Source organism: Oncorhynchus clarkii, chromosome 2, assembly GCF_045791955.1.
Source record: "Oncorhynchus clarkii lewisi isolate Uvic-CL-2024 chromosome 2, UVic_Ocla_1.0, whole genome shotgun sequence".
Lineage (NCBI taxonomy): Eukaryota > Metazoa > Chordata > Actinopteri > Salmoniformes > Salmonidae > Oncorhynchus > Oncorhynchus clarkii.
Window position 1 is genome coordinate 87934476 of NC_092148.1, and position 13367 is coordinate 87947842.

Consider the following 13367-nt stretch of genomic DNA (forward strand, 5'->3'; position numbering starts at 1 on the left):
ATTTTATGTATTTTATTAAGTTAAAAGTGTTCATTCAGTGTTTTTAATGGTCATTATTCCAAACTTTATATAATCGGTATCTGTTTTTGGTTCTCCAATCGCTATCGCCGTTGAAAAATCATAATCGGTCGACCTCTAATTCCAGGTGACTACCTCATGAAGCTGGTTGACTGAATGCCAAGTGTGTGCAAAGCTGTCAAGGCAAAGGGTGGCTACTCTGAACAATAAAATGTATTTAGATTTGTTTAACAATTGGTTAGTATATGATTCTGTGATATTGTATAGTTTTGATGTCTTCACTTACTCTACAAGGTAAAAATAAAGAAACCCTTGAATGAGTAGGTAACTGCTTTTGACTGGTACTGTATGTAGCCACATTATCTTTACTCATTGTATTTATTACTTTATTTATATTTTCTTTCTCTCTTCATTGTTGGGAAGGGCCTGTACGTAAGCATTTTACTCTTAGTCTACACAAAGCATGTGACAAAAAAAAATTGAGCTGGCTGTCTGTTGATCTTGTCAAAGTGTGGCCCCTTGGCATGGAGTCCTGGGGCTGACGGTGGTGGCCAGCTGTTCTCATAGTGTGTGTGTTCAAGAGGGAGAAAGGGAGCCGTGCAGACAGATGTTGACGGCTGAGAGGGCTCCATTCTGGCTTGTCACCTGTTCTGCTGCTGCTGGTGTGATGTTGGATATGCACCCTGTATCGAGGTTAATAAAATAAAAAAAAGTATTCTCTGGTCCAAAACCAGTTTGGCTGAAGATGTAGGTCTAGATCAAACTGCGTATGCTGTGGCCTACATCGACTTCAAACCGCTCTCCTGAGTTTTGTATGCTTCATTTTACATTTTTTGGCGGGAAAAATATGGCGTTGGTGGTGTCTTCCCGGCCCTAGCTGGTACTCTATAGAGCACGGGGACAGGAAATAGAGCCTACTTTCATATTACATGCTCCGTGTTAGATTTGGAAATGGAAAACATTGAGACAGGAAGGTGTCTTGGATTCGACCCGTGCCAAAGTAAATAAAAAAATCCAGTTTGTATGGAAGTTGGAACATCCCATATGGCGCACACACAAGTGGCACGTTATGATATAGGAAGCTAAGCCTTGTTAATAAAATCTTGAAGATTGCAATGGCATGAACTTGATCTACCAGGTGACCATAGACTCATGGTACCCAGCACATGGGATGAGTTGTCAAAGTTGAGTGGAATCGGCTGCCAGGCCAAAGTTGTTTATGATTGGGTGTACACAATGTGAAATGTTTTCCAATGGAAAGTGAAAATAAGATTTCCTTATTGGACAAGCCCAGGTCTTCTCTTTTTATTTATTTTTTTATTTTTTACAGCTCGGTGTAGCCCCTCGCTATTTCAGGCATTTGTGTTGGATAGGTTTCGGGAACCAGGGGAGTGTGTAGGCAGGTTGACCTCTCCCTCTTGGACAGTGGCCCAAGTGGAGCAGAAAGCTGCTAGCTAGCTGGTGACAGTTTCAAGAAGCGCTGGAAGGAGCGCATAACTGCAGGATATCGGTGAACATATCGGAGTCTGACGATGTTAACTAAAAATGCCAACTGTATCGTCCTGATGTCTAGTGTAACGCCGACGCTAAAAACCCGGATGTCAAAGCTACCGTGCATACCTATATAACGTAGGTACAGGACGTAATGACGCTACACGTGCCACACGGCATTCCTAACCTAGCCCACAATGTCTGCTGTGTGGATTGAGCAGTCAAGTCGGGCAGTCATTTGAAAGAGTTGTCTCGCGGAAATTATCTTAAAGGGGAAATCCATTAAAGCCAAAATAATAGAATTCGTTGCCCTTGACAATCAACCGTTCTCCGTCGTGGGTGATGTTGGCTTTCGCCGACTGGCCGAGCGCCGGTACACACTACAAACGTCGCTATTTTTCGGATATTGCCCTACCGGAGTTACAAAGTAATAGTCACTGCTATTAGCTTCACAACATGCAAACTATGGAGCAACGTTTGGTGTCTTTGCGTGTCAAAGATAGTAGCACTGTCAAAGCTGTACAAAAAAAGTCAGCAAACACTGGCCACGAACGATGTGTTTACGCTACCGCGTTGGTAATGAAGCATAATTTGCAACTTCTGGGATAGCTAGCTTTAGATTGGTACCTAGCTAGCTTTAGATTGGTACCTAGCTAGCACCAATACAACCAGCCTGAAACAATGTCCAGTAGAAACTGCAGTCCTTTTCATTATTCTTAGCAATGATTGAGGAATCCTTGTAATTATTATTGTTCGCCTATTGAAATTGAACATCAGTTCACGAATATAAATAGCTAGCCAGCTAACCTTGTTGCCCAAAGCTAACGTTATAAGCAGCCAGCTAGCTATTGCGGCTCGACCGGACCGGGTTGTGAAGCTAGCCAAAATAGTGGACTTTGTGGTTAGCCGTCAAAATAAAAGTATGTCATTGACAGTGATGCAAACATTAATACATAGTGTTATGCCATACTTTTTTATTTTGAAAGCTAACCGCAAGTCCGCTATTGTAGCTAGCTTCACATAGATGGGTCCGACCACCATTAATCAAATAAGAACGGTCTTCTAAATTAGGAGTATTTTAGATGATGACACCTAGCTATATAGTTAGCTAGCTTCTTTTTCCTTTTTTAAATCATGCCATTAAGGGATGGCATCAAATGGCAGTTTACTCTGGTCTTAACAGCACTATCTTATTTAACTTGTTTTATTTTATGTCGAGTGCTTTTCTAAGCACCAGACTAGGAACCCCCTGTTTTCCCTGGGTCTAACTTCAGTGTATTTCGGTCTCTAATATGCTGCTAGTTTCCCCCCTGAGGACCCATCGGTGCTAGCCTAGATCCCATAATTCAGTTTGGATCTAGGCTCTGACCCTGCTGTCACACCAACTTTACTTTGAATCCTTATTCTCGAGGCATTTTGAGTGTCCATTTTTTAAAATCATGCACCCATTCACACCCCGACGCAACTCTTAATTGGCATCCCCTCCTCCGGCCTTTATCACAGTCACCCAGGGACACTCACTTATTCATTTCATTCCATTCATTCTTTAATTTCATTCCATAACCACGGTCACCAGGGACACTCTGGTTAAGAAGCTAATGGGATAGGTCTTGTCATCAGGCCCTGGCTGCTTGTTTTTTAACATGGGGCTCTAGTCGCAGCCTGTTAACATGGGGCTCTAGTCGCAGCCTGTTAACATGGGGCTCTAGTCGCAGCCTGTTAACATGGGGCTCTAGTCGCAGCCTGTTAACATGGGGCTCTAGGTCGCAGCCTGTTAACATGGGGCTCTAGGTCGCAGCCTGTTAACATGGGGCTCTAGTCGCAGTCTGATTGGACACATCTTTCTTCATCAGGGGAAACGCAACAATGAAAATGAGGCCATATTGAGGCAGAATTGGAGTTGATGCTGGGAGGAAAACGTCTTTAATGGGGCCCTCATCGGAGCACCGATGTACTGATTATAGACCAGGACAACAGTCCTTTCAGCAGTCTGCAGCACCTTGTATGGAATTCAGACGAGATATCAGACTGAAGAATGTGTGTGTTGCGCCTTGCTGTAGTGACTCGAGGTGCAGGCTGCCCTTCCTGTGTGTCGTTGTTTAATGTAATCGTTGTGGTTTACAGCCTTGTAGTGCTGGGGCTCACACACACACACACACACACACACACACACACACACACACACACACACACACCAGAAACCAACTGCTGCTATTTCTGTGTCGCTTGTCATGTGCCTTGCTGGAGTGAGAAGTGGTGCATCATGCTCTGCTTGTGTGATCTAACCAGTCCGAGGCCGTCTCCTACTGCCAAGTGACTCCTGAGGGAAGAGAGCATCAGTTATAACCCAACGAAGGAGAGCCTCTTGTTAACATGGCTATTTATGCAAACTCCCTTTACCACAACTATGAATTGAACCAAAACATGAAGCAACGCTGCATGATATCACAGGGTGTGGATGGACCTATGAATTTTAAAACTTAATTTATTTGAAAGAACTCTTAGAATTTTTAAGGTAGTCGAGTGATCAAACAATCCCAACCAAGCCAAGGAAAAGCCTTAGGCTTGTATTCCAAGTTAAACTGGTTGGTGTGAACGCTCCATTTAATTTAGGATTCATACAGAACCCAACGACGCCAGGTGACACCTTTTTGAGAAGATGGTTGACATGTAGTCTAGGGTATATAGCCTTATATTGGTGAATGGCGCTGCCTCCGCGACAGTCTCGCTATAATGGGAGCTACTAGGAAAGGTGAAGCAGCAGTGGAACTGACATGCTTCTGCGGTCAGACCCCAGCAAACGGCCGGGCATATGGTCCCGGTAAATCATGTTATTTTATGGGAAGAGCAACAGCAGGTATGCTAATTTCAGACTTGGGCCTTGGAGTCCTCTGGAGCCCAGGCGTCAGCTGCTCCCGGGTGTCTTTGGGACAGGTCACCTGCCACATCATAGGGCCGCCAGGCCTCAAGTCTTTGCCTGGTCTGGGTCGTAATCATTGGGGTACAACATATGTAGCGAAACACTTTGCAACTTAAAAGGGCACGTGTTTTTTCTTCTTATTGGATACTTTGGAGACTTCTGTTTAAAAAAAAAAACTAAAATGGAATATCCCCTTCTCTTCCCCCCCTTTACTTGGTGAGCGTCCTCAAGTTTCCTCCAAGGAATCCAAGGAATTCCTCCAATCATGAAGTTTCCTCCAAGGAATGATTAAACAATCAGAATGGGGGACAGCCCCATGTTTTTAAAAATCACTTAGCATTTACAGTGACTCAAGTATTCATACTGCTGATTTATTCCACGTTTTGTTAGACTGATTTCAAAATGGATCAAATGTATGTTTTTCTTCTTCTCACCCATCTACACACAATACCCCATAATGATAAAGGGTAAACTTGTTTTTTTTAGACATTTTTAGCAAATATCTGAAATTAAATGCAGATCTAATTGACATAAGCATTCACAACTATCTGCTATGACACTCCACAAATTGTGCTCGGGTGCATCCAATTTCACTTTGATCATCCTTGATGTCAATACAATTTGATTGGGTTGCCAATTCAATAGTTTGAACATGATTTAGAAACGTACCTCTGTCTGTCTATATAAAAGGTCCCCACAGTTGACAGTGCATGTCAAAGCAGAAACTATACCATAAGGCAAATATAGGCAAATCCTTGATAACGACCTTAGAATGAGGGTGAAGATTTACATTGCAGCAGGACAATGACCCCCAGAATACAGTCAAAGCAACCTGGGAATGGCTAAAAAATTAGAATGTGGATGTCCTTTTGAGTGACCCAGCCAAAGCCCAGACTTAAATCCCAATGGAAATCTAACTGACTTGTCTAGTTAAATAAAAAAATTGGTTTGAGGTCGGGTTACTACATGATTCCATATATGTCTTCACTATTCTACAATGTAGAACATTGTAAAAAATAAAGAAACCCTGGAATCAGGCGTCAACATTTCACTGTTACTGTAGATGTATGTCATTAATTTTTTTATTTTTATACATTATCAAAAATGTCTAAACCTGTTTTTGCTTTGTCATTATGGGGTATTGTGTGTAGATTGCTGAGAATTGTTTTATCCATTTTAGAATAAAGCAGTAACGTAACAATGTCGAAGGGTCTGAGTACTTTCCTAATGCTCTGTACATGTATGAGTTCAGAAGGCAAGTCACTCGGTAAAATGGCGTCAAGCTGTCTGGTTACTAGATAATGGTGTCACACGACACAATGCCCGCTGGTTTAGTTAGACGTAGCGTTAAGTGGAAGGATTACAAAGCGTCCTTCTGACTCACTAAAGGCCCATTGTTATCGTAGAGGGTAGCTGTGAAGTGTTCTCTCCAGCATCTGAACAATATGCGCTTGTTTCCCCTGCTGCTGTGCTGGGGATGGCATAGAAAAATAATTTGTAGAATGGAACCTGCCATCACAGTAGGTTGACTTGGAATGGGGGATGTCCATTCTAAGAATTCTATGTCTATGGAACGCTAGTAGGTTACTCCCTGTTCCATCGCCAACCCAACCAATGCCTGAGGAGTGACATGGTGATGGTTTACAGGCAACAGTCCTCTGCTTACTGAACTCTGTTTTTAGAGGGTAAAACATTATGTATGGAAATACAAAAGGATTCTTCTTTTTTTTTTTTTTTTTTGACAAGTTCAGTCCTTCCTGTGTTTCGGCCTGCTATCTTTCAATTTGTGCTGACTGACCCTACTGTGCTGGGGCCTTCCTGCTCAGAGGATTCTGTGTAGCTAGCTGTCGGGATGGGTGGCGGGTGTAGTGAAGACGCCCCATGGCTTTGTGGACTGTAAAGCGTCTTCTTATGCTTCCAATTCCAGTCGTGTGTTTAAAAAAATATATATATATTATATTTTTGTAGCTGTGTGTAGCTGCTTGGATGAGTTGACTCCAGTAGGATGGTTTCTGCCTCTATTTTTCCACCCTAAAATGAGTGTGATTAGTTAACAAGTATTGGATTTGGGTGTTTTCTAAGAGTTGGATTTCCAAAGGAAGAGTCGCTAAGGGACTTGTCAGTAAGCATGTCGTTTAGGTCGTCCCTTGGTGTGTCGGCCGAGCGTTTGGGCTCTGTGTGTAAGAGATGGATGGCTCGTGTCCAAAGGTCTGTATACTTACCCTCTATCATTTTAAATTTAGCCTAGTCATCTTAACCCTGTTTGTTTTCCTCGGGCCCTCTGCTTACTATCCCATTAGAATTAATCGGTGTGTGTCGCCAGCTTGCTATCCACTAGGAGTCCCTCTGCTCATCTGGCTGTGTGTGTGTGTGTGTACACACACACACACACACACACACACACACACGTTTTCCTCAAGCTCACGTGTGCTCTACTGTGAGTGAACGATAACTTCTCGTTGGCAATACCTGTACCTAGGAGACTGTAGGGCAGGGATCAACTAGATTCAGCCACGGGCCGATCATTTTTATTTTATTTTTCATTGTTTTTCCGAAATGGATGGTCAGCGGCGAGGGGGCTGCAAATTTGACCGCAAGAAGCCTAAAGACTAAAACAGTCATTTCAAATCTAGCTTACGTCTTGTGTACGATAACCTGTTTCGTGAGAATACTTGAACAGATATCTTTAATTAAATCACTTTGAGGTGATTTCCTTTTTTTTTTTTTTTTGCCATGGGCCTCCAGTTGGGGAACCCTGCTGTAGGGCCATAATCACAATGAACTCCCTTCCCTCACAGCTAAATGTAGGACCAGAGTCCTGGCCCTCTTTCAGCCTGGCTGAGTCAGGAAGGCTATGGTCAGAGATTGTGAGATGCTGCCCCCTCAGCTTCCCAGTCTAGCTCAGTGGAGGCCTGTGCTGAGAGAGGCTTCTGCTGTGTTGTAGTGGACTGTGTGATACTGGTACGCTCACGACGTGGTCTCTAAGTCCTAGTTGGGGGGGTCTGTGAGGTATGCTCCTGTGCTGTGTAGAGTACTGAGCTTAATCAGTCCCAAGTCTAGCCTTAACTTAATCACCCTGAGAATGCTGATCTCCTCTCAGGGCCCGTCGAGCTGCCTTGCGTTGGCGCTGACCCTCCCTGAGAGAAGAGAGCGGGGGACGGGGGGTTTATGTGTGGCTTGTGTTTCCGTGTCACTGAATTGTTTGTTAAACAGTGCAAGTTGAAGTACTATTTCATTGGCTGGTAAAAGGAAATAAAACCGATTTTTAGAATGCTAAAGGTTAAAACAAGGATTAAAAGTACAAACTATTAGCTCAATATTAAACACACACTCCCCACTTCGTCCTTGTGACTAGCCACTCAAATTAATACACCAGTTTCCAATCAACTCCAAGTGGTGGGAGGGGCCAATAGTTAGGCTACCTCGGTCATTGGCCAATAACTGAAAAATGGGACCCGTCAACAAACACTAACACGTTTAGCGTACATTCAGCGATTAACGATGGGTCTTGTCCAGTCATTTTGGAGAGGATGTGTGATTATTTTCATCAGCGTCTGCTATTTTATTTTGTTAGTTATGTGCTCTAAAATGTATGTACAAAATAAAAATACACGTGGTACAGATGTGACAAACTATCGCTAGGGAGCAATTGTTCTGCTAATAATGCAGCACAACTTAACTGCTTTAGTGCCAGGCAACTGTACCAGCCACACTGACTGGTGGACCCAAAAGTATGTTTCAGGTTCTGGTACAGTCTAATAATCCCTCACCTCTCCCCGACAGCAACGGCAGCAAGATGAACGGTTCCATTGAGAACCTGGAAACACCTGACCATGACTCCATCAAGATGTTCGTTGGCCAGATACCTCGCTCCTGGACAGAAACCGAGCTCAAGGAGCTGTTTGAGCCCTACGGCGCCGTGCACCAGATCAACATCCTCCGAGACCGCACCGCCACACCCCCCCAGAGCAAAGGTAAGGCGGAGACGGGCACAGAGCGAACACACACACACACACTGTACCCAGACACACACACACTGCACCCAGACACACACACACACTGCACCCAGACACCCGCAGAGCAAATAATCCATTTAAAATGTCTCTAATGAAGCCCTTTCTATACCAGCATAAATACCTTTACTATAGCCCAGGCCCTAGAGGCCAAAGAGGACTGAAACACAGACAGAAAGACAAGGTGCCAACGCCATTCATTGTCAAGTGTTAACGGCAAATACCCCTGAGCCAGGCTCTGCAAGCTGTTTGTGCACACAGTTGTTGTCTATTACTTAAAATACAGCGTTCGGTTCTAATATATTATTACGGGTTAAATACCAACCCCCTTTACACTTGTGCATTATGGGAAACATTGTCTTTCCCTCTGGTGAGAGGGAGAGATTATTTTCCATTTTTAAAGACTATCACCTTCTAAAAGAGTGCCTGAGTTGAGCTGTTTCGTTTAGCCTCGCAATTAGACAAGACGGTGACGTGGAAGCCTGTAGTTAATAATAATAATAATAATAATAATAATAATAATAATAATAATAATAATAATAATAATAATAATAATAATAATAATAATAATAATATTATTATTTTAAAACATCTAAATTACATCACACCGTTACATAACACCTAACAATACAGCACCTTTCAACCATATATCAGTGGAATATTAAATGGCAAACTACTGATAATGATACATACCTGTTCTAACTTAAGCCCCTAGCTTCTCACCCGCACGTTCGGCCCCTTATATATAATTCAGAAAGTGTTTCCATATCATACAACATTTCGCTATCATTGATTCATAAGATGCAGTCTCCGCCATTTAAAGCCAATCCGCTCTCTTCCAGTTATGTAGTACAAGTCTAGCCGCAGTAAGAGAACCCGCGGAGGCAAGACCAAACTCTTATTTTGCTCATACGTGGTGGTTATAATAGATTAATCCCCTAATAAGCACAGCTGTGGGGACTTTGGGATAGGCTGTGCCACCCATTCTTCAAGCTTTTTAAGAACCTCCTTCCAGAAAGCAAGCACCATGGGACATCCCCATATAGCATGCAGAAAGGTACTTACTTCACCCTTGCATTTCAAACCACCCATTTTATCTGAGGTCCAGTAGTATCTGAACAATCTAATGTATAAATGTATCCCTGGTACACCACCCTACATTGGAAACACATATTTTTTCCATACATTTGATATACTGAAGATTATACGTAACTGTCTTATGATTTATATTATCTTGTTTGATATTGTAAATTTAAGATCCATCTGCCAAATCAACCTTAAATTCTCAGTTCCCATGTTGTGCATGACTCTTTTTATAAAATACTATAGCTGACTGTGATATTTCTTCAGGTCCTGATAGGATATAAGCACTATAATGCTGCAATGTTTGGTTGTATTAGAGAGTCTCAGTCTTAAATCATTTTCCACACACAGTCTGTGCCTGTGTTTTGTTTTCATGCTAGTGAGGGCCGAGAATCCACTCTCGCATAGGTACGTGGTTGCAAAGTGTCTTAACAGCGTGATTTACCAAGGCAAGAAACTCTGAGCGCAGCCCATTCTGAGCGCAGCCCAATCCAGAAATCTGGCAGTGGCTTCTGATTTTAAATTCAATTTTAATAGAATCGCTTGTTGCAACTTTGAGGCTCTCTTGTTCAGAGATCGGTAAGAGGACTGGAGGCAGGGCATGAAAGGGAGAACAAATCCAGTTTGTTGTCCGTTTTGGGAAAGTACCTGTGTAATTGCTCACTACGGTGCTTTGCTATATCACATTTGACTTTGTCCGTAAGCTTGAGTTCATTTGCACACACAAATCATACAATGATGGAAAGACCTGTGTGTTGTCCTTGTTAATGCAGACAAAAAAAGAGCTCCAGCTTCTTAATCACAGCCTCAATTTGTCCTGCACATTGAATACAGTTGCGGAGAGTCCCTGTAATCCTAGATTCAGATCTTTCAGGATAGAAAAAAAAACATCACCCAGATAGGCCAGTCATGTTAGAAACTTGTCAGACAAGTGAAAATTATGGTCATTAAAGAGAACTTTAAGCTCGTCTCTCAAGTAAAAAAAAACGGGACAATACTTTGCCAGCGTACTTCTGTATGTTGTAAAAGCGTTACATGGTCGCTGCCCATATAATTTGCATAATGCAGAAAATACATAAGAGTTCTGGGGCCTTGCTTTAACAAAGTTAACCATGTTCCACTGTAGCGTCCAAGACGTCTTTCAAGCTGTCAGGCATTCCCTTGGCAGCAAGAGCCTCTCGGTGGATGCTGCAGTGTACCCAAGTGGTATCAGGAGCAACTGCTTGCACGCGTGTTACCGCTCCACTATATCTTCTGGTCATGGCTTTTGCGCTTCCAGTTCAGATACCAACCCATCTTGACCAGCAAAGTCCATTTGACGTCACAAAGCTGTCCAGTACTTAAAATATCCTCTCGCGCTGTCCTGGTTTGCAGAAGAGGATGTCTTCCTTAATTGACCCCCCCCTCCCCCCATAAACATAATGGACATATACCAGGATCTGTGCCAGGCCCGCCACATCTGACTCATTCAGCTGTAACTCATAGAATTCACTGGCTTGTGTGTGAAGCAGTAATTGTTTCAAAACGTCTCCTGCCATGTCACTGATGCGTCGTGAAACAGTGTTGTTTGATGAAGAAGTTGTCTCTAGTTTTTTGGGGGGCCTTTTCCCCCAGCATTGTCCCAGCCATGTCTGCAGCAGCAGGAAGAATTATGTCCTCCACAATAGTATGGGGCTTGCCTGTCCTAGCCACTCGGTAGCTCGCTGTATAAGACCCTTGTAGCCCCTTATTAATGGTACCTGTTGCTTTTATACATGTCTTACTACTTGAAAGTCTTTATTCTCGCTCAAACTCCTGTGGTTTATTTTTCAAATTTTTACCTGGTAGAGTAATGGTTCATGTGATTGGATGTTAATTATTTGACGGTGCTATTTCAAATATACAGCCCTGTTGGGAAGTATAAATGTACTGTTTGAAAATGTGAATCACATTTTTATTTGGTGTACCCTCACCAGCATTGTGCGTACCCCTGGGGGGAACACCTGCCCTAGTGCATGCAGGCATTATCTAAGCCATACCTCCCAGATAAATTTATGTTTTCCTATGTAAACTGATGGGTTGTGCCATATGGAAGAATACTTTTATTTATACTGGGAATTTCCAAGCGTCTGGGGTGGCAGGTAGCCTAGTGGTTAGAGCCTTGGGCCAGTAACCGAAAGGTTACTGGATTGAATCCCTGAGCTGACAAGGTAAAAATCTGTCGTTCTGCCCCTGAACAAGGCAGTTAATCCACTGTTCCCTGGTAGGCCGTCATTGTAAATAAGCATTTGTTCTTAACTGACTTGCCTAGTTAACTAAAAAGAAATTATGAATGTTAACCCATACCTCTCGGGAATGTTGTAGGATTGGGTTAGCCTCTTCAGTTGGCTGTCTCTGAATTTGTTTTTTTGTGTTTAAGGCCTCAATAGGCTTAAACGAGGCTGTGAGACCTCTCAATCTGAGTCCATCCCAAATGGGAATCATAATTTCCACCGTGTCTTGCCAATGTGAATACTTCAAATGATATGTTGTATGGTTCTACATTGGGTGATGCTAGTCCTCCTTTATTCCTTGGAGCATGTAACTTTAAACAGCGTATCAAATGTATTTATAAAGCCCTTCTTACATCAGCTGATATCTCAGTGCTGTACAGAAACCCAGCCTAAAACCCCAAACAGCAAGCAATGCAGGTGTAAAAGCACAGTGGCTAGGGAAAAACTCCCTAGAAAAGCCAAAACCTAGGAAGAAAGCTAGAGGAACCAGGCTGAGGGGCGGCCAGTCCTCTTCTGGCTGTGCCGGGTGGAGATTATAACAGAACATGGCCAAGATGTTCAAATGTTCATAAATGACCAGCATGGCCAAATAGTAATAATTACAGTAGTTGTCGAGGGTGCAGCAAGTCAGCACCTCAGGAGTAAATGTCAGTTGGCTTTTCATAGCCGATCATTAAGAGTATCTCTACCGTTCCTGCTGTCTCTAGAGAGTTGAAACCAGCAGGTCTGGGACAGGTAGCACATCCGGTGAACAGGTCAGGGTTCCATAGCCGCAGGCAGAACAGTTGAAACTGGAGCAGCAGCACGACCAGGTGGACTGGGGACAGCAAGGAGGAGTCATGTCAGATGGTCCTAGGGCTCGGGTCCTCCTCCTCCGAGAGAGAGAATTAGAGAGAGCATACTTAAATTCACACAGGACACCGGATAAGACAGGAGAAGTACTCCAGATATAACAAACTGACCCTAGCCCCCTAACACATAAACAACTGCAGCATAAATACTGGAGGCTGAGACAGGAGGGGTCAGGAGACACTGTGGCCCCATCTGATGATACCCCCGGACAGGGCCAAACAGGAAGGATATAACCCCACCCACTTTGCCAAAGCACAGCCCCCACACCACTAGAGGGATATCTTCAACCACCAACTTATCTTCCTGAGACAAGGCCGAGTATAGACCAAAAAGACCTCCGCCACGGCACAACCCAGGGGGGACGCCAACCCAGATAGGAAGATCACGTCAAGTGACGCACCCCTACCTAGGGACAGCATGACAGGCAACCAGTAAGCCAGTGACTCAGCCCCTGTAAAAGGGTTAGAGGCAGAGAATCCCAGTGGAGAGAGGGGAACCGGCCAGGCAGAGACAGCAAGTTCATTGCTCCAGAGCCTTTCCGTTCACCTTCACGCTCCTGGGCCAGACTACACTCAGTCATATGACCCACTGAAGAGATGAGTCTCAACCTTTAAACCTTTAAAGACTTAAACCTTTAAAGACTTAAAGGTTGAGACCGAGTTTGCGTCTCTCACATGGGTAGGCAGACCATTCCATAAAAATGGAGCTCTATAGGAGAAAGCCCTGCCTCCAGCTGTT

At 43.6% G+C, this 13367-nt stretch overlaps 1 protein-coding gene across 19 annotated transcripts in view; it reads left to right on the forward strand.

The window, feature by feature from the left end:
- The window catches only part of LOC139375762 (CUGBP Elav-like family member 2), a 53411-nt gene that overhangs the window by 15029 nt on the left and 25015 nt on the right, over positions 1 to 13367 (forward strand). For all 19 annotated transcript variants that reach the window (XM_071117604.1, XM_071117588.1, XM_071117622.1 and 16 more), the window contains exon 2: positions 8213 to 8403. In XM_071117604.1, the coding sequence (XP_070973705.1) occupies positions 8213 to 8403 (191 nt within the window). The remainder of the gene's footprint in view (positions 1 to 8212; positions 8404 to 13367) is intronic.